General features: G+C 41.6%; 1 protein-coding gene across 1 annotated transcript in view; it reads right to left on the reverse strand.

Annotated features, from left to right (window-relative positions):
- The window catches only part of SYTL5 (synaptotagmin like 5), a 133735-nt gene that overhangs the window by 39678 nt on the left and 70208 nt on the right, over positions 1–23849 (reverse strand). Inside the window, exons 4-7 of the mRNA XM_087859445.1 lie at positions 20776–20891; positions 19244–19352; positions 16208–16342; positions 3090–3231 (exon numbers count right to left, since the gene is read on the reverse strand). Of these exons, the coding sequence (XP_087715571.1) occupies positions 3090–3231; positions 16208–16342; positions 19244–19352; positions 20776–20891 (502 nt within the window). The remainder of the gene's footprint in view (positions 1–3089; positions 3232–16207; positions 16343–19243; positions 19353–20775; positions 20892–23849) is intronic.

Raw genomic sequence — 23849 nt, forward strand, 5'->3', positions numbered from 1 at the left:
CGCATTATAGGAAGAGTTGATATTTTAAATAAATATTGATTTTTTATATTCAGTATTGAGATACTATTTTTACTAAAGCATAGTTCACATATGATATTAGTTTCAGGTAGATAACACAGTGATTTGACAATTGTATACATTATGCAATGCTCACCACAATTAGTGTAGTCACCATCTGTCACCATGCAATGTTATTACAATATTATTGACTCTATTCCCTATCCCCTACTTTTCATCTCCATGACTTATTTATTTTATAAATAGAAGTTTGGACCTCTTAATCTCCTCCACCTATTGCACCCATCCCCTCATTCCCCTCTCCTCTGGCGACCACCAGTCTATTCTCTAATATATATGAGTCTGTTTCTAGTTTTGTCCCAGTTTGTTCATTTATTTTGATTTTTAGGTTGCACATATAAGTGAAGTTATATGGTATTTGTCTTTCTCTGTCTGACGTACTTCTGTTAGCATAACACCCTCTAAGTCTATCTGTGTTGTCACAAATGCTATGATCTCATTCTTTTTTATGGCTGAGTAATATTCCAGTGTGTGTGTGTATGTGTGTGTGTGTGTGTGTACACACCACATCTTCTTTATCCATTCATCTATCAGTGGACATTGGGGTTGCTTCCATATCTTGGCTATTGTAAATAATGATACAATATACATAGGGGCACAAATATCTTCTTCAATTAGTGTTTTGGTTTTCTTTGGGTAAATACCCAGTAGTGGAATTACTGGATCATATGGTAGTTCTACTTCTAATTTTTTTGGAGAAACCTCCATAATGTTTTCCACAATGGTTGTACCAATTCGCATTCCCACCAACGGTGCACAGGATTCACGACCTCCCCTTCTATCTCCTTGTTCCAAAGCCTAGTTTCTCACCTGCAGTAAGACAATGGCATCCTAACTGGCCTCCTGGCTTCTCCATTTGTTTCCCTACAACTGTTTCTCAGCACAGCCCCCAGATCCCGTGTAAAGAGAAGCCACATCCTCTGCCCATTTTTTAACTGGAGTTTTTGGTTTGGGGGTGTTGAGTTGTATAAGTTCTTTATGTATTTTGGATTAAGGAGTGCACTTATCGTGATGAGCACTGGGTGATGTATGAATTGCTGAATCACTATATCGGACACCTGAAACTAAAATAACACTATGTTAACTATACTGGAGTACAAAAAAACTTAATTAAAACATAAAAACAAAAAAAATTACAAAGAAAAGCCACATCTGCTCAAAACCCTCCAACCGTCCTCACCTTATTCCAACTAAATGTCAAAATGCATACAGTAGTCTGGCCCTGTTACCTCTCTGAGCTCATTTCCTAGTACTTCTCCCTTTACTCCTTCACAACAGCGACACTGGCTGCCCTGTTCTTCCTTGAACATACCTGGCATGTTCCCACTTCAGAGTCTTAGCACTGGCCATTTCTCCAGGGGCATTAAAAATATTTTAGATGCTGGCTGAACACGGGCACTGACCATTCAAGATGGAGGCCAGCCATAAGTAATTGGAGCAGCCTTTCCTGTATGTGTACCTGCTGAATACTAGCGCTGTGCCTGCCCGAAGGGGCACCTTGCTACAGACTCCTGCATGGCTAATTCTTTCACTTACTACACTCTTAGCCTGACTAGGACCAAGAGTTCTTAAATATAGACGTCAGCTACATGTATGGAGTTTCCTGCTTAACCAAAAAATCCAGATGCTCATTTATTTAAAAGAATAACTTCCACATTCCATATATATTTCATGTATAATGCAATTTAAGTCTTCATTATGTGTTGATCTTGAATTTTAGCAGTTTTATAGAACAAGAAACTATCAAAAATATCAAGACTCTACTTTTCCTGATTTAAATCAGTCTGGAAAATGTTTAGTGCAGTTAACTTATGAACATCTTGACAAATAACATGGAGGCTCAAAAGCAGAGACTAGAATTCTAAACATTATTTATATTTTGTTTAAACCATATAACCACCACCTTTGAACCTGCTCTTTCCTTTTGCTTCACATTTCTGGCTTCCCACCAGGAGCTAAGGATGCAGGAGGTTCAGTCCTGATATAGAAGCTTCTTTCTTTCTTTTTTTTTTTTGTTAAAATCAATTTGAACTTTATTATGTTAGTCACCGTACAGTACATCGTTAGTTTCTGATGTAGTGTTCCATGATTCACTGTTTGCGTATAACACCCAGTGCTCATTGTAACACATGCCCTCCTTAAAACCCATCACCAGACTACCCCATCCACCCACCCCTCTTCCCTCTGAAACCCTCAGATTTTTTTCCCGGAGTCCATAGTCTCTCATGGTTCGTCTCTCCCTCTGATTTCCCTCCCTTCTGTTTTCCTTTCCTTCTCCTAATGTCCTCTGTGCCATTCCTTATGTTTCACATATGAGTGAAACCATATAATTGTCTTTCTCTGCTTGACTTATTTCACTTAGCATAATCTCCTCCAGTTCCATCCATGTCGATGCAAATGGTGGGTATTCATCCTTTCTGGTGGCTGAGTAATATTCCATTGTATATATGAACCACATCTTCTTTATCCATTTGTCTGTTGAAGGGCATCTCGGCTCCCTTTTGAGTTTAACTATTGTGGACATTGCTGCTATGAACATTGGGGTATATGGGCCCCTTCTCTTCACTACATCTGTATCTTTGGGGTAAATACCCAGTAATGCAACTGCCGGGTCATAGGGTAGCTCTATTTTTAACTTGTTAAGGAACCTCCATACTGTTTTCCAGAATGGCTGTACCAGCTTGCATTCCCACCAGCAGTGTAAGAGGGTCCCCCTTTCTCCGCATGCTCTCCAACATTTGCTGTTTCCTGCCTTGTTAATTTTTGCCATTCTAACTGGTGTAAGGTGGTATCTCGATGTGGTTTTGATTTGAATTTCCCTGACGGCTAATGATGTTGAACATTTTTTCACATGTCTGTTACTCATTTGTACGTCTTCCTGATAAAGAAGTTTCTACAATTAAATAGCATAAACAGCACACTTCGAGATACAGAGAACTCAAACCCAACCAGGCCATGATGGTGAGGTCGAGTCTCAGAGGCTGGGGGTCCTTTCGCATTTGAGTACTTACTCTAATGCTGACTGAAGTCACACTGTGTGTGCTTGGGGCCGGTGACCTCTGAGTGACGGGGGTCACACCACTGCTCCGGCTGCTCTTCGGGGTTGCAGGGCCTGCTTCCTGGTCATTAAGATCTGATGAACCAGTACTTCCCCTAAAGGAGAAAGAATATTCTGACTCTAACGTGGTCAGCAGCTACCATGTCGCTTTCCTCCTCAAACACTCACTAGGTTTAAGCCCATTTGTCTGACTCCAGGGTTTTCATAAGTGAGCTTCGCCCTACCTTTCCAGCTTTATCTCCCACTGCTCACCAGCATTCTCCCAGCCTGGACAGGCTCCTTGCTGTCCTCTCAACTCACCACACTCATGGCTCCTGCTTCTACCTCTAAGGCTTTTGCTCATGTTCTCTCCACCTGATAGGCTCTATTTGCCACTCCCTGTTTATGCAAACCTTCTCCATCCTTCAAGGCTCAGCTGAAGTCCAGCCTCCCCCATCAGGACTTTCCTGTCATTTGCAAGCCTTGTCAACTTCTGCTCCACTCAATTCTTATTGACTTACAGTCTTTGCTAAACTGTGCAGTCTTCGAGTACAGGATGTCTTATTTGGCTTCAAGTGATCCACATATGTGGGCCTTGGTGCTTCTTTCAACCTAAACTCCTTGGGGACAGAGTTCATATTTACTATGATATCTCCACCACCTTCATAATACCTTAGTGCAAAGGAGGCACTCGGGACATATTTAATCAAAGAGTGGAAATTATGTTGTTTTTCTGTGTGTTGTTTCAGTGTCTGACTCATGATGCACATTTAATAAATGTGGTATAAAAATAATGACATTTGGTAAATGGGCTTGACTCACTTTGTTTGCTAAAACTGATTCAATTCCATTCAATAATGATTAATAAAAAAAACAGTTCCTGCCCTTAAGGTGAACACAATTTTCTCATCACATGGAGTTTCATAAGTAAGTGTAAGTTTTGACAAATTACAGTTTAAGAGAAGTGTTTGTTCTATTTTATTCTTTATCCTTGGGGAGGACAAAATACACTAAGTGGTAAAATAGAAGCTTTTGTGAATTTCACTCTTTTATTTACTGTTTAATAAGTTATAAGTGCATCTATAATAATAAACATTTAACCGTTTAAAGCCTCGTTTAAAGCAGTGATAGTTAACAGTGATTAGAATTTACAGTCGACCCAATCGGAAAAGATATGCAAAAGAACAGAGAAAGGGTGTTTTTTTTTTTCTTTTTAAAGAATGTCTGACTGTGCACGTGACATTACTGGAAGACAAATCTGGCAGGAGAAAGAACTGGCATTGACTGCTGCAGCTATCAACTACAGCTTGTAAGTTTTTCTAGACTGTGCACCAGAGAGGCCACGAAAATCAAATCAAATATGCCCTGACTTCGACAGCCAGCTACCACCACCCTCCATAAGTAGGCAAATGGAAGCTACATTTACTGAGTATTTTCTAGGTGTTTGACACTTTCCACTCCCCAACATCCCTGTAAAAAAAAAAAAAAGAAAAGAAAAAGAAAAAGATACCAATAGTCTTTTAAAGATAAGAAAACTGAGTCTTGGAGAGGTTAAACAATTATTCCATATAGGCACACATGTGTCTGTGTCCACACACAACACACACCACCACTACCACATTCTCACACGGTTAGTACGTAGCAAAGTCAGGATAAAAACTGAGACCTGCCTGCCTACCCAAACCTGTGCTCATTCCAGTTGCTCATATTACTTACTCTTCATTTCACCAAGAGCGGGTTGATACAACCAGGCAGGTTCTGCATTGATAGAAGGAGCTATCATGCGGAAAATAATCCAAGGATCAGAGGGCTGGGAGTTAGTTCCTTGGAATCTGATTAAGAGAACTAAAAATTCTCTGGGTAGCATTCTTCTTAATTACTTTATTTGAGATAAAGAGTGAGAGAGAGAAAGCACGAGAGTGGGGAGGGTCAGAGGGAGAAGCAGACCCCCGCTGAGTAGGGAGCCTGATGTGGGATTCGATCCTGGGATTCCAGGATCATGACCTGAGCCAGAGGCAGACACTTAACCGACTGAGCCACCCAGGCAACCCTGGGTAGCATTGTTCTAATACCACATAGAAATAGTCTCTGGCTGCTTCTTCTAGAGATAGCACTCTGAATGAATTATAGATTGCTCAGGAGGGTCTAGGACTCTGTCTTAATTCTGATGACAAGAGATATAAAGTTTTGTGATTAAATAAATTGATATGATTTGAAATTAGAAGTTCCTTGGTAAATTTCCTGAGCCCTCCTCCCTCAGGGACTATACTTCCTGCACTTGACAACAGTTAGCCACCCAACTGATTTTGCTCATCTCAGAAGTCCTAGGTTTTAGAGACCTACTCAGTAACGCTGTGCTGTGATAGTAGGTTCTCTACTCTCAGAACAATGTTACCACAAAAATTTCTCTCCTTACTATTTTAAGTAAAATCTCCTTGAAACAAGAAAGGATAGACATGAATCTTGCAGAAATGAGCCAAGAAGTTATGATCCAAAGGGACTCATGCAGATATATCTGCTTGTGCCGGTCCTAACCATTCTTCCTGACCCAGGTGGTTTTGAAAAAGTCCCCATCATGGATTTGCTTTGCTGGAACCAAAAGTCCTACTTATGGAGAAGCTCTAACAGAAGTTGATTAATTGTGGCGATGACATTCAAAAGGCTATCCTGTAATAGGAAAACAAGTCTTATGATTATAAGTCAGCTACTACAAATCATTGCCAGACTCATCTCAAAAAATGACATATAATTTCACATTTGTCCCTGACATTTACTGTGAGCTTTTCAAAAATATTTTCCTCTCAACTGGTTGTTTCAGTTTGTTAGACTAAAAAAGATTTAGTCTAATGAGGCAGAATATCATAAATATTTGGGTGCCAACTCTTTTAGATGTTATATAAAATATGACATGAAATACATAAATCTTTGACACTTAAATAGGAAGAGGATAAAGCCTTCCTCAAGTCTAGATTCAAGGAGTTTAAAGTTCAATTTGGAAAGAGCTATTTTTTTGGGCAGAGAACCTGAAGAGAAATCTTTCCAAAGAAGGCATACAGATGGTCAACAGACACATGAAAAAATGCTCACCATCACTCATCATCAGGGAAATACAAATCAAAACCACAATGAGATCTCCCCTCACACCTGTCAGAACTGCTAGAATCAAAAAGACAAGAAACAACAAGAGTTGGTGAGGATGTGGAGAAAAGGGAACCCTCGTGCACTATTGGTAGGAATGTAAATTGGTGCAGCCACCGTGGAAAACAGTGTGGAGGTTCCTCAAAAAATTAAAAGTCAAAATATCATATGATCCAGTAACCCCACTACTGGGTATTTACCCGAAGAAAACAAAAACACTAATATAAAAAGACATATGCGCCCCTTATGCTTACTGCAGCATTATTTACAATAGCCAAGATATGGAAGCAGCCCAAGTTACCACTGAGAGATGAGTGGATAAAGAAGATGTGGTGTGTATACAATGGGATATTATTCAGCCGTAAAAAAAGAATGAAATCTTGTCATTTGTGACAACAGAGATGGACCTAGAGGATATAATGCTGAGTGAAATAAATCAGTCAGAAAAAGAAAAATACCGTATGATTTCAGTCATATGTGGAATCTAAAAAACAAATGAATACACAAACAAAAAGTAGAATCAGACCTATAGATACAGAAAACAAACTGGTAGTTGGAGGGGAGAGGATGGGCAAAATGAGTGGAGTGGGAGATAAAGGCTTCCAGGCATAGAATGAAGAAGTCATAGGAATAAAAGGTGCAGCATAGGGAATACAGTCAATGGCATTTTGTGGGTTTTTTTTAAAGATTTTATTTATTTGACAGAGAAAGAGAGCGAGCAAGCACGAGCAGGGGGGGCGAGAGAGGGAGAAGCAGGCTCCCCACCGAGAAGGGAGCCCAACATCGGGCTCGATCCCAGGACCCTGGGATCATGACCTGAGCCGAAGGCAGACGCTTAACCGACTAAGCCACCCAGACGCCCCCAGTCAATGGTATTGTAACAGTGCTGTATGGTGACAGATGGTAGCTACACTTCCAGTGAGCACAGCATAACATATAGACTGGTTGAATCACTGTTGTACACCTAAAATGAATGTGATGCTGTGCGTCAGCTATACTTAAAAAAAATGGAGGGGCACCTGGGTGGCTCAGTCGTTAAGCGTCTGCCTTCAGCTCAGGGCATGATCCCAGAGTCCTGGGATCAAGTCCCACATCAGGCTCCTCCGCTGGAAGCCTGCTTCTTCCTCTCCTACTCCTACTCCTCCTGCCTATGTTCCCTCTCTCGCTGGCTGTCAGTCTCTCTCTGCCAAATAAATAAATAAAATCTTTTTAAAAAAATGGAAAAGCTGTATTTTTTTAGATTTTTATTTATTTGTCGGGGGGGAGAGAGAGAGAGAGAGAAAACAAGCAGGGGGAGGGGCAGGCAGAGGGAGAAGCAGGTTCCCCACTGAGCAGGGAGCCCATTGTGAGACTAGATCAGAGGACCCCAGGATCATGACCTGAGCCAAAGGCAGACACTTAACCGACTGAGCCACACAGGCATCCCTGAAAGAGCTATTTTTGATTCAGATATCATGTTACTGATACTTATATCAGAAGTATTAGAAAGTGTCAATAAAACTTTAAGCTAAAATTTGCTTAAAGGGAAACTGACAAGAAAGAGATATATTTTTCCTGTTCTAATAGGGCCCAAAGCATGGGGATAGGACACTGCCTAGGGAGCTCGGATGTTCCAGGTTACTTGAAAGACACATTTCCTAGAGAAGGAAACAGTCTCATTTACTTTAGCTTATGAAATATACTTTAAAAGCCTTCCATTTTGTTATCTCTAATCTCAAGCTGGCCCAAAATCTTGATAATGGCTTTCTAGATGTATTTTATGTATGTATGTATGTATGTATTTAAAGATTTTATTTATTTGAAAAAGAGAGAGAGAGAGAGAGAGAGAGAGAGAATGAGTAGGGGGAGTGGCAGAGGGAGGAGAAGCAGACTCCCCGTGGAGCAGGGAGCCTGCGACAGGGCTGGATCCCAGGACGCTGAGATCATGACAGGAGCCAAAGTCAGACGCTTCACCAACTGAGCCACCCAGGCGCCCCTAGATATACCTATTTTTAGATAAAGGATCTAAGGATAGGGGAGAGAGACTATAATGAGTTGCCTTTATGGATTATGAAACTGTCTCCCAGGAGTTGTAGTCTGAAAAGCATTTCCCAGGATGCAACCTTCCCAGAGTGGGCTGACAATGTTGAGTCTGTGCCTGCACGGTTAAATGAGTGCTCCCCTAAGGAAGATCAACTAAAAGGCAGCACTGATCTGAGAGACAGGAACACTCACTGGCTAGTGCACAGCATGACACAGGGACCGCATGATATTCTTTCTGTGGTTTATGCACTCTCCTAACTTTTTTTAGTCAGATCTGAAATGGATATGTAAGAAAAACCAGGGAGGTTGCAGCTGGCAAGTGAGGTGATCCCATTAAATGCGAAAGAGATGTTAAAAATGAGAAAGAAAAGAGAAAAAAGGTGAACATAGTTCAGCTTTCTAGTCTTTGGTGATCCCAAAATGCTTTGTCTTTGTCGACAGTCTTTTGTGAGATGGGTGGCCCTCATCCTTGGCTTCATATCAGAAACACTGGGGAAGCTTTTAAAAATTCCCATACCCAAGGGTTAAGCGTCTGCCTCTGGCTCAGGTCACGATCTCGGGGTCCTGGGATTGAGCCCCGCACTGGGCTCCACACTTACTGGAGAGTCTGCTTCTCCCTCTCCCATTGCCCTTCTCCCTGCTTGTGCTCCTTCTCTTTCTCAAAATAAATAAATAAATAAAATCTTTAAAAAATCCCCATGCCCAGACTACATCCAAGACTAATCACATCAGACTCTGGGCTTGAGATCTAGGCCTAGAGGATCGATAAGCTCTAATGACACTCCCATCCCCCAGGGATTTCAATATGCAGCCAAGGTTGAGAAATACTGGGCTAAACTGTGGATTGGTTTAAATTTACTGATCTCAGACATCTCTGTACCTGTAATTTCCCCCCTCTCATACCACTATGTCTTAACCCCAGTGTTCACATCAAGAGAGCTGAGCTGTCCTCCAGACTTAGCCTGTGATAAATGGAAGGACGCCTTCTGGGTTAGTGAGTGAATCTGTTACACCAGGACTCAGCCAACTATGGCCCATGGATTGAATTGGGACCACCACCTGTTTTTGTATAGCTTGTGAGCCAAGCATGGTTTTTACATTTTTAAGTAAAACAAAAACAAAAACAAAAAAACACTTTATAACATGAAAATGACATGAAATTCAAATTTCAGTACCCACAAATAAAGTTTTATTGTAATGCTGGCAAGCCCATCCATTTATGTACAGTCTACAGCTGCTTTCATGCTCCAACAGCGGAGTTGGGTAGTTGAGAAAGAGACTATACGGCCCACAAAGGCAAACGTATTAACTGTCTATATATCTACAGAAAGTTTATTGACTCCTGTGAGTGTCGCCCATGCACACAGGCACACAACACAGAGATACGGGAATCTCCATTTAAAAACCAAACTCTTTGGAGAGGTCAACACATCCTCAAAGAATGAATTTCAGGTATTGGGTACATGCGTATATACATACATATGCGCATATGTATGTGTGTTTTATTCTTAAGCACAAGAGCTTTGGAATACAGAATTAGGGAAGCAGAGAAATTAGGAAAAAGCAGAAATCCATTTGGAAGCTTCTCTAGCTGCCATTTCTTCTGAAGTCACTGTCTTTCTGTGGCTTAATTACACATATTTTCCTTCCTTTTCCTTTTTGGAGAAAGGACAAAGATGCAACGTGACAGGTGTTCAATGACATTTTGTTCAATGAATCTGAGTGTTAATTATATAAAGAACCATAAGAACTTTATAATTTCATTTACTAAAACAAAGGGTGATTTGTTTGGTGGCTTGAAAATGTTTAGTGTTTCCTTAAAGGACCTGTTCTCTTTAGGAAGACTCTCTCTAAAGTAGAGGAGATGGTCACCAGGAGGGAAGGACCATGAGTGGGTATGAAGGAAACAGAAAAGGTAAAATACCCAGTCTGATAATATTTTGGTCTTTTACCATCACAGTAGAATCCTGATCCCATGTCTTCTTTCTAAATAATGGATGGAAGCCAGTTGGAAGAGAGAGGCCAGCAGCCATGAAAAACTTTGGGTGAAATCAAAGCCAAGAGCAAGAAGAAAGCCAACTGCCTTCCTCCGTGGACACTAGGGAATGCAAGTGTTTAGCAGAACTTAGCTTTCAGTAACTGAATGGAACAGGTACGTACTTCACTAAACTCTTGTTCTACCTTAAGAGAAAGGTCATCAAGGTTATCCAAAGCCATCCACATCTTGGTCCAACTTAGCTCTTCATTTCATCTCGTGTATACTACACTTCAATATTTACACTCTAAAAACCCTGAACTATTTATTTTCCAGGACATGCAACATTGCTTTATACCCTTTTCTTTTGTACTTTCTACTTCCTCTATTTCATTCTTAACTTTGTTCACCTGGCCAAGCCCTCCTCATCCCTTAAAACTGCTTAAAGGTCATCTCCATGAAGCTTCCCTGAATCCTCTGAAAGGATAAATGCCTCTCTCTGGTTTTCCCATAGCACACACAACATCTTTTTAACATGATACAATATGGTCTTAAAATCATTTGGTTGTCTTAAAATTATCTTCCCTGACAAAGTTTGGGAAGTCCATGAAGGGGTAGAATAGTATCATTGTCTAAGCACTCTCACACTTAATTACCATTTGGAATAGAATACTAGGTCAATAATGTGGACAGAACTGTGTGTTGAATTTATCTGTATAAATAAAATTCATAGGTGAGCAAGTCCTATACCTCTACTCCTCAGGGAAGAAGAAAGACCATTATCGTATCTTAGCTACCCTGAGAAAGTACATATCACACAAGACCCCTGAGTGAAAAAAAATTATTATACTGGAGGAGGGAAATGTGTTAAATTTAGTTCATTGAAACAGAACACATCAGGGCAGGGAATCTTTGTGGAATAACTGGAGAAAAAGATAAGATAGCAAGGAGGTGACCATTAAGAATGAGGCAAGTCAAGAACCCAGCTGTAATCCAGCCAAAGTATAATATCCGGAGTCTGGCTGAACTACCAAGTCTCTGTAACTCCTCACATTACTGTCATTATAAAAAGGAAAGTTACATGTATATAAAGTAAATAGAAATCAGGGGTGGAGCAACCAGTGGTCTGACAAACTGCCTTTGGAAGAGGGACAAGAGCGGTTGGGGAGGGATGCGGTAGCGGACGGCAGAGACACCACCCCTTTCCCCTCGGCCCTCACCTCTACCCGCAGAGTCCTGTTGACTGGGAAAAACCACAACTCTATGCCCGAAGACTTTTTTGGATCACAAGAGCATGGAGTGCCTGTGCGCAGAACAAGTCCCAAGTGCCAGAGAGTTAGTGCTCTAGAATTAGTCCTCAACCAGTCATCAACAGGGAGCTGGTGTATACATACCTCGGATTCTCAGTCTCTTGACTGGATAATTCTGAGGTGTATTATATACTGTTTCCTATATTTGGCCACTGAGATTGAGCTCTGGTTGCCCATAGCGGTAACTGGCTTAATGACACCCTCTTTTTGGCTTTCGCTCCTTCCCTGGATCACTTCCCCACTCCCCTTGGGTTTCCAAGATCACATCCTAAACCAATTACTTACTCTTGAATCCTTATTTCAGGGTCTGTTCTGGGGGAGCCCAAATCAAGGTAGTGTGTATGGTGGGCAAAAGACGAGTAAAAAGGGATGATTGTGAGGTATAAATAGAAGTTTCTAGCTGAAGATGTGCTTGGCAATTCCAGACCCCATGTTGCTCCCACTGATATGTTCACAGTCTAAGTAAATAACCTTGTGAATCTGATATGCTTGCCGTATTCTCCAGTGTGATGAATGCTGCTGAGAAACACAGCATCACAACCTTCATCCATTTTTTACTCAACAGAGTGAATTTTAACTTCAAAGTTCCATTTTTCCTTTGTTTTTTAGGGGACATCATTGATGTCTTACCCAGATCAGCTCAGATCATTTGTACCAGCTCTGTGTGCCCATGTCCAGCTTCTGAGTGCTTTCCTGCTAATGACTTGCACCTATGGCCTTCAGAGACCTTTAGCACTGCAGCCTAGATATGCTTTGGCATGTCTCCCCTACCCCCATAGTTAGAGTTGTCAAATAAAATACAAAACTCCCAGTTAAATTTGGATGTCAGATAAATAATGAATACTTCTTAGTGTAAAAATATACTAATATTAACTGAGGGTTTTAGAGGGGCGGGAGGTGGGGGGATGGGCTAGCCCGGTGATGGGTATTAAGGAGGGCACGTATTGCATGGAACACTGGGTATTATATGCAAACGATGAATCATGGAGCACTACCTCAAAAACTATATAGTATATAAATGAAAATAATATTTCATGGGGGTCAACTTATTTATTTACTTACTTATTTTTTTAAAGATTTTATTTATTTGACAGAGAGAGAACGCGAGCACCAACAGGGGGAGCAGCAGGCAGTGGGAGAGGGAGAAGCAGGCTCCCCGTGGAACAGGGAGCCTGATGCGGGGCTGGATCCCAGGACCCAAGGACCATGACCTGAGCCGAAGGCAGACGTTTCACCAACTGAGACACCCAGGCGCCCCGGATATCAACTTCTTTAAAAGTCGTTTATCTGAAATTCAGATTTACCTGGGCGTCCATCCTGTATTTTTATTCACTAAATCTGGAAACCCTATCCAAAGGAATCCACGGTCAACGACTAATTGGTGTAGGAGTGCAATGGTCCAGCTCCTCAAAATGGAAAACCTCAGAGACACACTTTATGATCCAGAATCCCTTGCAGGATCAAGCTGAGTTTTCACATTCAGGCCTCACCTGAGACAGCACATTGCTTGGGTTCTTTCCCTTCTTTATTCTGCTTCTGTTCCTCCTGTACTGGTTTCTTCTGGAATCGTTTCGTGAATAAATCACTTGCTTACGCATCCTCGTCTGAGGGTTTGTTTCTGGGTGAGGACTTCAGATAGATATCTCACAAATCAGACCACGCTGATAACTCATCATGATATAAAAGGGATTAGGAATCACTGCTCTGAAGAGCAGTCTGTTGATGAACTATAGCTTACATGCATATTCTTTTTTTTTTTAAAGTCTCTCCTGCCTCATCTGTCAAGTCCCTAGCAACAAGGGAAGAGCCCTTTGCCAGGCTCTCGTGGGAGGCTGCTGGGCCTTGCCTAACCCATTCATACTTTTCCCTGCTTTCCAACTACTGAAAAGAAAGTCAACCAGGCATCTGGTGAAACATCATTTCCGCTCTGGTATGATAGGAGTTTTAAACAAGAATGCCCAAGGCCAGCTGCTCCAAAAAAACGAGCAATGAACCATGAAGAAACAGGCATTGTGGAGGAGAAAGGGGAATTCACTGCTAAGCTAGGTCAGGGACTAGACCAAAGAGACTGGGCTCTTAAAATCTCTTTAGGGACATTTGCTGTTCCATATTTGAAAATGAGCTACGGGGGAGAATGCACTTTTGCTTGCAAAACCTAAGAAGAAAAGAGTCTGCCAGTTTTACTACTTGGCTTTGCAGAATTACTGCAGCTTCGAGCAAACCAAAAGGAGCTAATGCCTTTTGGTGATGAGAGTTGAGAAAAGATGGGCTACTTCCTGCCCAACTTTCTAAGGAATAATTCTGGGATGATGTAACTCATCTCACTGTGGCAGCCCATTAATGAGTCATCACTTTGATAAATGCACGTTCCAGGAAAAGAACATTTGCTCTACTGATCTCCCAAACAGCTTTTTTTTCTCTTTCTTTATGGGAAAACATTGTTCTTGGCATGCTTAAACCAAAGCATCCCTGACTACTATATTCTGATCTTCTAGAAACCACTTCAGGTACTTATGATTTAAAAGATCAAGTCTACTTTGCCTCCTTTCATTTTACAACAAGAACAAGAAAATCCTGGGTCAATACACCAGTGTTTGGTGAAACATGTCCATATGACTTTATAACTTAATGATTATTTACACCCACCAGTAGATAACACACAAGAAATAAACCCAGGCAGGTGGATTCTGGAAGAACAGCAGAAGCGCTATGATACTAGGAGCATGCCCCTTCTTCTTGTTGAGTAACTGGAAGACTAATTAGTTTAAAATGGAAAAACCTGTGGGTTGGGTCAGGAGATTTTTTTTTTTTTTTAGATTTTTTTACAAGAATTCTATCTTCTTTTTATATATATTGTCCCTCTGAAATGCTAGCCTGAAGTCTTTACCAAGATGGCTCATCCATGGGAGTCCCCAAGAGGCGGGGCAAAAATAGCAACATTAAACTAGTTGTTTATCACCTCTAAATAATTTGGAGCACTGTCTGAGAGTCAGGAGTTCAACGACCAAAAACAAAAATGAGACTTTTACGGAAAGAGTCTGTGGAACTTGGCATGGGGCTACCCCAAGGTCAGTCAAAGGAAGCTATTTCAAGGACCAAAGCAACTATGGTTTGAATTGTTTTTTACCATAAAGGAAATAGATCTATATTCTCGAAAATTTGAAAAATATGGAATATAGTGACGATCTTTTGCTAGTGGATGAAAAATGATTTATTTTCTACTTTCTTATTTTTTTCTGTGTGGTTTTACGCAAAGTGCATGACTTGGCAGGAACGCTATAGAGAAAAAAGAAGCAGGTGTGGAGAGTCACCATGGAAAAAAAAAATGAATGGTCAGAAGAGGGTCCTCTCTAGGGGGATGTGGTGTTCCATATTCTAAAATGAATCACAGGGGAGAATTCAATTCTGCTTGCGTAACCTGAGGAGGCTTCACTCCCTGGCTTTGCAGAATTACTGCAGGTCCAAGAAAGCAAAAGGGAGTTAACATTGGGACAAAACAGCGAAACATGAGGGTAGATCTTTTTTCTCCTCATGGCCTTTGATAATACATTCAGCGTGAAAATAAGCCTTGACTTATGCCCCAACAGGATAAACAAAATCCAGCTTGATATGAAACCAACTATGCTCTTGGCTACCCTTTCTTTTAGCTTTTCTTGACAAGGTGGTAACTCTGTGCATAGGAGCCTCTCACCTGGCCCCACTGTTAACGAGTTAGATGAAGAGGAACTAGAAAGAAGTGGAATTTATGGAAATTCTCTGGAGCAATTCAAGTGATGAAATTATTAATAATTTTTAAAGCTACGGGGTGCCTGGGTGGCTCAGTCGTTAAGCGTCTGCCTTCGGCTCAGGGCGTGATCCCGGCGTTCTGGGATCGAGCCCCACGTCAGGCTCCTCCGCTGGGAGCCTGCTTCTTCCTCTCCCACTCCCCCTGCTTGTGTTCCCTCTCTCGCTGGCTGTCTCTCTCTGTCGAATGAATAAATAAAAATCTTTAAAAAAAATTTAAGGTCTTCTCATGTCTTTTATTTTTATTTTTTTTAAAGATTTTATTTATTTATTTGACAGAGATAGAGACAGCCAGCGAGAGAGGGAACACAAGCGGGGGGAGTGGGAGAGGAAGAAGCAGGCTCCCAGTGGAGGATCCTGATGTGGGACTCGATCCCAGGACTCTGGGATCACGCCCTGGGCCGAAGGCAGACACTTAATGACTGAGCCACCCAGGCGCCCCGTGAGCCACCCAGGTGCCCCGTCTTTAAAAAAAAAAACATTTTAAAGCTAATATATACATATATATATATATATATTAATCGCTCAGATGTTTCTTTTTCAGAAGCTTAAACAGAAAGAAGATCAAGAAATCTATGAGAAGAATTTATTTTCCCTGTACACCTCCATTAGAACTGCAGCCTTAAGTCCCAAGACATCAAGTCTCATCCCTACAGGTAACACAGATGATTCTGATAGCTGTGATTCCAGAAAGGTAAGTGCTCCCTATTTCAATTAAAATAAAAATACCCTCCTGTCTTTTCATATTATGTTGGGAGTTCTCCAAGAGGTAATCCTTTACAGGTACCTAGAAGCACCGTTTGAATAGAAATACATCAACCTTCTTCTCAGGCTCTACTACTGCCCAATCTGTATGTGCCTTACCTGTCCGAACCAGGGACTGACTTTAAACTCCGAAAGTTTTGGCTGTCTAAGTCCAAGCTGTAGCTCCGCCCACTTTCCATTTTTGGAGTTATGATTTCTCCTCTGGTTGCTGACCTGAACTTGGCCAGAAGAAATCTGAAATTATATAAATATGTCTATACTTAAAAGGTCACATTAGAGAAAAGGCATTTCAAAATTTCCTTTCAAGAATACCATTCCTTAAAAAAAAAAACAAAGAATATCATCTTCAATATTCTCAACAGTAAATAATTCTTCAATAACGTGGCCTCGGGGCTGATTGGTTGTGGGGAATTCCTGGTGCCTCTGCCATACACTGTCAAGGGGGAGGGGACAGGCAGTTATCACCTGCTCCCAAGGCCGCCCCACTTGCTGGTAAGCCAGGTCTCTGTCCCTGCTCGGAAAAAGACCATCAGCTTTGGAAGTCCCCACTGTCACCTGAGAAGGAGGAATATCGCCCGGGTTGAGTCTGTATTCAGGGATGCTAAGAATAGGGAGCCTGGACTCCCCTTGCTCAGAAAGGGGAGCTAAAGTGATTCTCCGGGACAAACTGAGGTGGCCACTGATTAGACTAAGCTCCATGAGAACAGCAACTCTGCCCTGCTGGTTTCCTGCCCGTTCCCCTGAGCCTAGAGTGATGCCTGGTACACACGAGAACCCGATCAGTTCTTGCAGAGTGAATGACTAAACCCAGGTGGTGGAAACCATCTTTCTATCTTTCGTGACGTTTCTCCCCGTGGGAGTGAAGTCTGAACAATGGAGTGTCTCATGTAGGATGAAATCTGACTCCACTGCCATTTTACTAAATTATTTAGAACTTGAGCAAAAATAGCTTTTCAGGAACTGAGATTTGAGTCATGATCCAGGCTACTGAGTGTCCAAAACATGGGGGTTTTCAAATATACTTTAAAAAAAGAACCAAAGCTATATTCTTGTTATGACAGCATTGAGAGAAGCCAGTTCATTTATCTTACATTCGGGTTTTCTAGGGGGAAAACATGTATTCCACAGGTACGGGGACAATCTTAATAGAAGCTGCCAAGATGTCTCCGTTTCAAAGATATATCGAGTGTCTTGTCAAAGTGTCAGAAGCTTCAATCTAACTGGAAAATTACATTTTTTTGGTGAGAACAACACTTAATATAATATCAATCTGTGCTGCTCTGGGAACCCCCTTGTACATGACCCCACGTCCACTCTTCTACTTAAGCTGTTTTTTTCATGTGGAATCACTCTTCCCCATCTTTTGCTATCCTGGACCCCCACCCACCTTTCAAGGTCCTCATCTAGTCACACTTACAATTTGATGTCTTTCCCAATGGCCTCTGTGACCTCCCGACACTGATTATCTAAGCCCCTTATTTAAGATTGACTTAGTTATTCATTGCCTTATGATCTCTCTTGTAGTGAATTAACACTTCCCTCTTCATTTAGAAAGGCTTTCAGGTAGTTCACATTGTCATCTTACACTTTCCCGAACTTCTTCTATACGTATTAATTTTCTAGGCGTGAACCTTTGCTACCCAACTAGCTGTTACAGTCCTTGAAGACAGATCCATCAGATCTCAGTTCTGAGTTCCCACAGGGTGCAGTCCAGAGCTGTGATTGTTTTTAATTCAGAGTGTATACAATTCATTGTGCCGGTGGGTTACTTCTTATCTCCCGGCTCCAAGTTCATCGTTCTGTGACCTACGCGGTGAAGGCTGGGCTATGGCTTTGCAAATTACAGCTCCTACAAGCACTTGTGGGCTCTGAGTGGCTTGTCCAATCAAGTCATTGACTGTTTTCGATGAGCCAGGCACCACGCTGGAGGCTGTAGCGCGAAAAGAAAGAAAGCAAAAAGCCACAGGTCCAGCACTAAGGGAGCTCATAGTTCAGCGTGTGCTGGGGCTGGGGAGTTGGGGAGTTGGGGCGTTGGGGCGTGGTGTCAGACTACAATGTAACATGTGATACACAGGCACAAGGCCTTGAGGGGGCTCCAAAGGGCGACAAGCGGACTCAACCTGGGAAGAAGGACCGATACGTGGGATATATGGTCACTCCAAGCTCTCTCTCACATTCATCTCTGCTCATTAATGAAGACATGGTTCGTCATGAGTGTCTGAGTTACAGGCCATTTAGGTTTCTTTTGCACTCACAGTTCAAGATTCTAAGAACAAAAACCAAACAAAACCAAACCAGACTTTCTCTAGAGCCAGAGAAAGGCTTAGATACTAGCAGTGTCTCAAACTGCTTCCCGCTGAGAGAACAAAACAATGCTACTTAGAAAGAATCATGAAGTGACTTGGTGGATATGAGAATCCTCACTACCTAAGTCACAAAACAGACCGACGGTTGCCTGAGAAACGAAGCCCTGCAAAATGCAGAGCTGGGAAGCAGAAGTCGGCCTTCTGGTCCTTTCCACCTGCCTTTTAGGGGCCTCCTATCTCCCCTGAGGAAGCCCTGATGCCCCCAGTTTCCTACTGCCTCCCTGAATCTTGCTCCCCTACGTGATTCCCATTCTGATTCTTCGTACTTGAGACATATCTTTTCTGAATTAAGTTACTGGGGTAGCCAAAGATGATTTCTTCCTTAAGGAAGCTCACATTTTAAACAGGGGACACTATGTTTTAGGCCCAATTAATAAATCTTCCATTTGGATATTTCCTATATCAGCACTTAGGCTGGGCAAGGGTGGTGACAACCGAGCGAGTTGTCACCTCTTTATGGACAAGACTGGTCCTGACATGAAAGCTTCTACCTCAACATAATGAGAGCCTTTCAGTGCGAGACCAGATATGCCAAGTGAAAGAAAAACTTTTACAGGTTCAGGTCCAAGGGGACCTTTAATTGTCTAAGACCAAAAGTAAATAAAACTGCATTTCCTGAGGGGAATGATAGGAGAATGTTGCCTTGGTCAGGTATGTTGACCTTCTCTGGGTCACTGAAGTGATATCCAACTTGAAAAACTATGGAGTTTTTATTTCAGAGGTTTCTAGAATAAAGAGCAACTATTCCCTTGGAAAAGGTGTGTCTTACCCCTTTCTCCTGGGTCCATCATGACTGGCCTTTTGCCTGGCAGAAGGTGAAGTGTCTGCCTTTCCTGGGTCCTGGCGGGGTTGCTCTTGACTTTGTACTTCTTCAGTTCCTCATTAAAAACAATCAGAAGACAAATTTCCATACAAAATTGCCAGAAATGAGAGCAATTTTTTCTTCTCCATTCTCTTTCCTACGTTAGCATGGGACAAAGAAGTCTACAATAATCGGCGATGACATTCCCATCCCATCACACAGTTATTTCTAATCTGCTGACTGTCCCGGAGTTAAATGAAGACGAAGATCAGGACTCATCTGTGGGAGGTTTGCTGAGATAAGCTTTCTAGGGATGACTGCGATGGAGGGGGATACATCATCCCGCTACAGATATTTTTAGGGCAGAGGAGCCTGGGTTCATGAGAACTTGAAATCCCTAGAGACCGGGATTATAGAAACAATACCTGATTTCTGAGCACATAAACCAGATTCCCTGTGAGGGGGAGCAGCTGTGTCTATACCTCATGACTTGAGGGAGTCTACATTCCTAAAGGTTCTGAGGTTCGAGTGGGGAAAGCAGTCAGAGCTAATTGCTTCATTCTAACTCTCCTCCATTCTACCCCCCTGTGGCATCAGACCTGGTCTCACCCACAGGGGAAAGCCCTTCCTTGCTAGGGCCACAACCAGAAGTGACACTGGAATCATCCCAAACCTTCCAGCTCTACCTGCCAGACTTAACATCAAGGGCATTTGTCTCTGGCTATGAAAGATGAGAGGCCCTAGCAACAGGCCAGAAGATGCCTCCCCACACATGAGCAATAGTCCCCTAAACACAAGTTTCACTCGATATTTAACCAATTAAACTGTCGGTTGAATGCACAGAACAGCAGTCTCAAGGTGGGGTGTGATTTGCACTGGGTGACAGTATAATTCTTCATTGAGTAACAGGGCCCTGAGCATTTCAGGCCATTTAGCATTCTGGTTCCTGCCCACTAAATGCTGTTCGTTCCACCCCAGACATTGCAACAACCAGAAACACCCCCTTGCATTTCTAAATGCTCCCCTGGCTTGAGGGAGGAGGGCATGGTACACGCTCTCATCGTTTGGTTGAGAACCACTGGATTAGTAAAAGGAACGTTTAAAAGCAATTTTATTGAAATATAACTTGTTGAAAAATCAAGGATTGCTTTCACAATATGAATCATTTAATTCATCTGTTTTATGTTACTTTCTTAAATGTCTAGTAAAATCCTGGAAGTGCATTCAGGGAAAGAACTATCTGTGATGAAGATAAATGCCTCCTTTGAAAATCTCAGTGTGTCAGATAGATGGAAAATCACTGTGGATTTTATTTTCTACCGACTTCCTCTTCCCTTGTATGAATTGCAGATTGAGATTTCATGCTACTGAGTTTTGAAATGACCTAAGGGATTCAGGGAAATTCAACTACGTTCATTTGCAACATATGTAGGGAAATTACAGAGCCCACCAAAATGGAGAGTAAGACAGTTTTGAAACCAAATAATTGCTTTAATTACCTGGACTTCTTCTCAAGATGGACTGTCGGACTACATCGGTGCCCAGAACATTGACTTGCTTGAAACGCTTTGCCTTTTCTTCAAAAAACCATTCACCAGTTACGATCCTTAGCTGTCTGCTCAAGGGAAAAGGGGGAGAGCATTGAAATTCAGTTATTTAGCCAAATAATTAACTCTCGAAAATCCCTAATTGAGTGAAAAAATAGCCAGTCATTTATAGAGTCTATCTCAATGTCTCCAGTATTTTACGGTGATTATAATGGCTACTATTACTTGAATATATACTATATACCAGTTACTTGCTAATTGCTCTTCATGCTTCATATATTTTTATCCACATAACAAACCTGTGTAAACATAATTATCCTCTTTTTATATATGAGGAAATTGACACTTAGAGCAATAAAATGACATGTCTCCTATCATATAGCTGTTAAGTAAGATCCTATCCCAGGCAGTCTGGCCTAGGGCTCAAGTTCTTAACCACTGCATTGGTGGGAAAATACGCTTCAGTGGAAACAGGGGGGAATGAATGAAGGTTTTGAATTATGAAGGGGCCAAAATTAGACTCTGTTTTAGAATGATATCTTGATGTAATACGATGACTGGCTTAGAGTAAAGACCAAACGGAATAAAGAGACAGGTTTGGCCATGGAAATAGTCCAGAAGAGAGATGACAAGACCCATGCTGGGGAAATGAGGAGATAAATTAAAAAGAGGGGAAGTAGAGATAAATTAAAAATATAGAAAGTAGAAGGGCCTGCCTGGATTTCATAATCAACCAAATGTTGAAGGGGCAAAAGAAGGATCTTTGTTTTTTGTTTTTTTTTTTAAATGTTTTTTTATTACATTATGTTAGTCACCATACAGTACATCCCTGGTTTTTGATGTAAAGTTCCATGATTCATTAGTTGCGTATAACAACCCAGTGCACCATGCAATACGTGCCCTCCTTACTACCCATCACCAGCCTATCCCATTCCCCCACCCCCCTCCCCTCTGAAGCCCTCAGTTTGTTTCTCAGAGTCCATATTCTCTCATGCTTCATTCCCCCTTCTGATTACCCCCCCTTTCTTTATCCCTTTCTTCCCCTACTGAACTTCCTAGTTCTTACGTTCCATAGATGAGAGAAATCATCTTTGAACAACCATGCCCATTTTTAAAGGCCCTGCCTGCAATGACTACACGAACCCTTTATCTCAGTTGCACAGGCCTATTTACCATTCTCTGAACATGGATTATCAAAGTGTTGGTACAGTAGCGTTCAAATACCCCTGTCTGAACACTTCTACAGAGGACTGTAATGGAAAAGAGGTTGAAAGGTAGGATTGGGTCATATAATGGAAATCTTTGAATGTCATGTTAAGGAGTTAGAGTGAACTCTCAGTTTTTCTAAAGCTACGGCTAGATGATATAATCTCTGGAAATTATATGGACAAAGGAGAAACCAGAGGCAGGACAATTAGGAAATTATTGCAATAGGTAGAATAGGAAATGATGAAGATGTATATCAGGGATGGGGGCAAGGGGTGAAAAGAAGGATAGAGATTCTTGGGTCACTGAAAATCAGCAAGATTGGTGACAAGTCAGATGTGGTGGCTGAAGAAAAGCAGCTGAGAATCAACTAGAGATTTCTAGCCCTAGGAATCATACACATGTGATTCAGCAACTAAGTGTTCTTAGAAATTAATAACTGGATCCTAAATTTAAAAAAAAAAACAGAAAAATATGTCAATATGTTCCCCACCAGCAATTACTCTGAAATGCTACTTCTCAATAGAAAAGACAAAATTAAATTATTTTTTAATAATATTTTTTTATTATGTTATGTTAGTCACCATACAGTACATCCCTGGTTTTTTATGTAAAGTTCCATGATTCATTAGTTGCGTATAACACCCAGTGCACCATGCAATACATGCCCTCCTTACTACCCATCAAATTAAATTATATATGAAACACAGTTCCACTAGTGGGGATAAAAACGGAAAATGTTACCCTTGGAGCAAATTATTCACTGAGAGGAAAGACTATAGCATGTATCTCTCAGATTTACTCCCAAGTGCCTAGATGGTCTGTTGAGAAGCAAGGGCTACTGGATTAGCTACAAACTACATACAATGTATTTATGGAATATATCAAATCTAAGAAAATCTAATCTACCAAAACAAAATGCTTGAATGGGTTGAATTATTTCTGGATGCATCTCAAGTGCTCCACAGACTTATATATCATTATTCATGTTGGAAACAGAGGTCGTAACTGTGCTATTCTGAATTCTCAAGGTGTCTCTTCAAGGTTCCTGTCCCTCCGTTATTCAACCAAATGCTTGGTGCTGCTATGACTGCACTTTGCTAATGGAATTAAAGTTATTAATCAGCTGACCTTAAAATAGGGAGATTGTCCTAGATGATCTAGGTGGACCCAAAGTGATCACAGAGCCCTTAAAATCAGGAAGAAGAGGAGGAAGTCGGATCTCTGATGCTTCAATGCTAGAGAATGGGAAGTCAGATTTCAAATGTGAGAAAGATCCGATGCACTGAGAAGGCTCTGAGATGTAGACATCAACAGGCAAGGACCAGAGAGAGAGGATTCTCGGAACGAAGGCTGGCTCTTAGCTAACAGCAGACAAGGAAACAGGAGCCTCATTCCTACAGCCATAAGGAATCAGATTCTGCCTACCAAAGTGAGCTTGGAAGCCAAATCTTTGCAAAGCCTTCCAGTGGGAGCTCAGCCAGCCAACACCTTGACTTCAGCCTTGCGAACTTGACCAGAGAAACAGACCCAGCCAGCCAATGTTTCTGAGCTACGGAAGGGGGCGATAATATATTTGCACTGTTTGAAGCTGCTAAATTTGTTATGAGGGCAAGAGAAAAGGAAAACAATACTCCAACGTAGCAATATATTTGTTTTAATATCCAACTCAGGAAATGACGTGCACAGGTTGTGAGAAAATAAATACAGAAAATTCAGGAGACCAATAGGGCAGAGGTTGGCAAACAATGGTGTGTGGGCAAAATTCACCCCCCTACATGTTTTGTATGGGTCTGGGAGCTAGGAGTGGTTTTTACATT

This window comes from Ursus americanus, chromosome X, assembly GCF_024610735.1.
Source record: "Ursus americanus isolate L20-20 chromosome X, mUrsAme1.1.p, whole genome shotgun sequence".
Classification (NCBI taxonomy): domain Eukaryota; kingdom Metazoa; phylum Chordata; class Mammalia; order Carnivora; family Ursidae; genus Ursus; species Ursus americanus.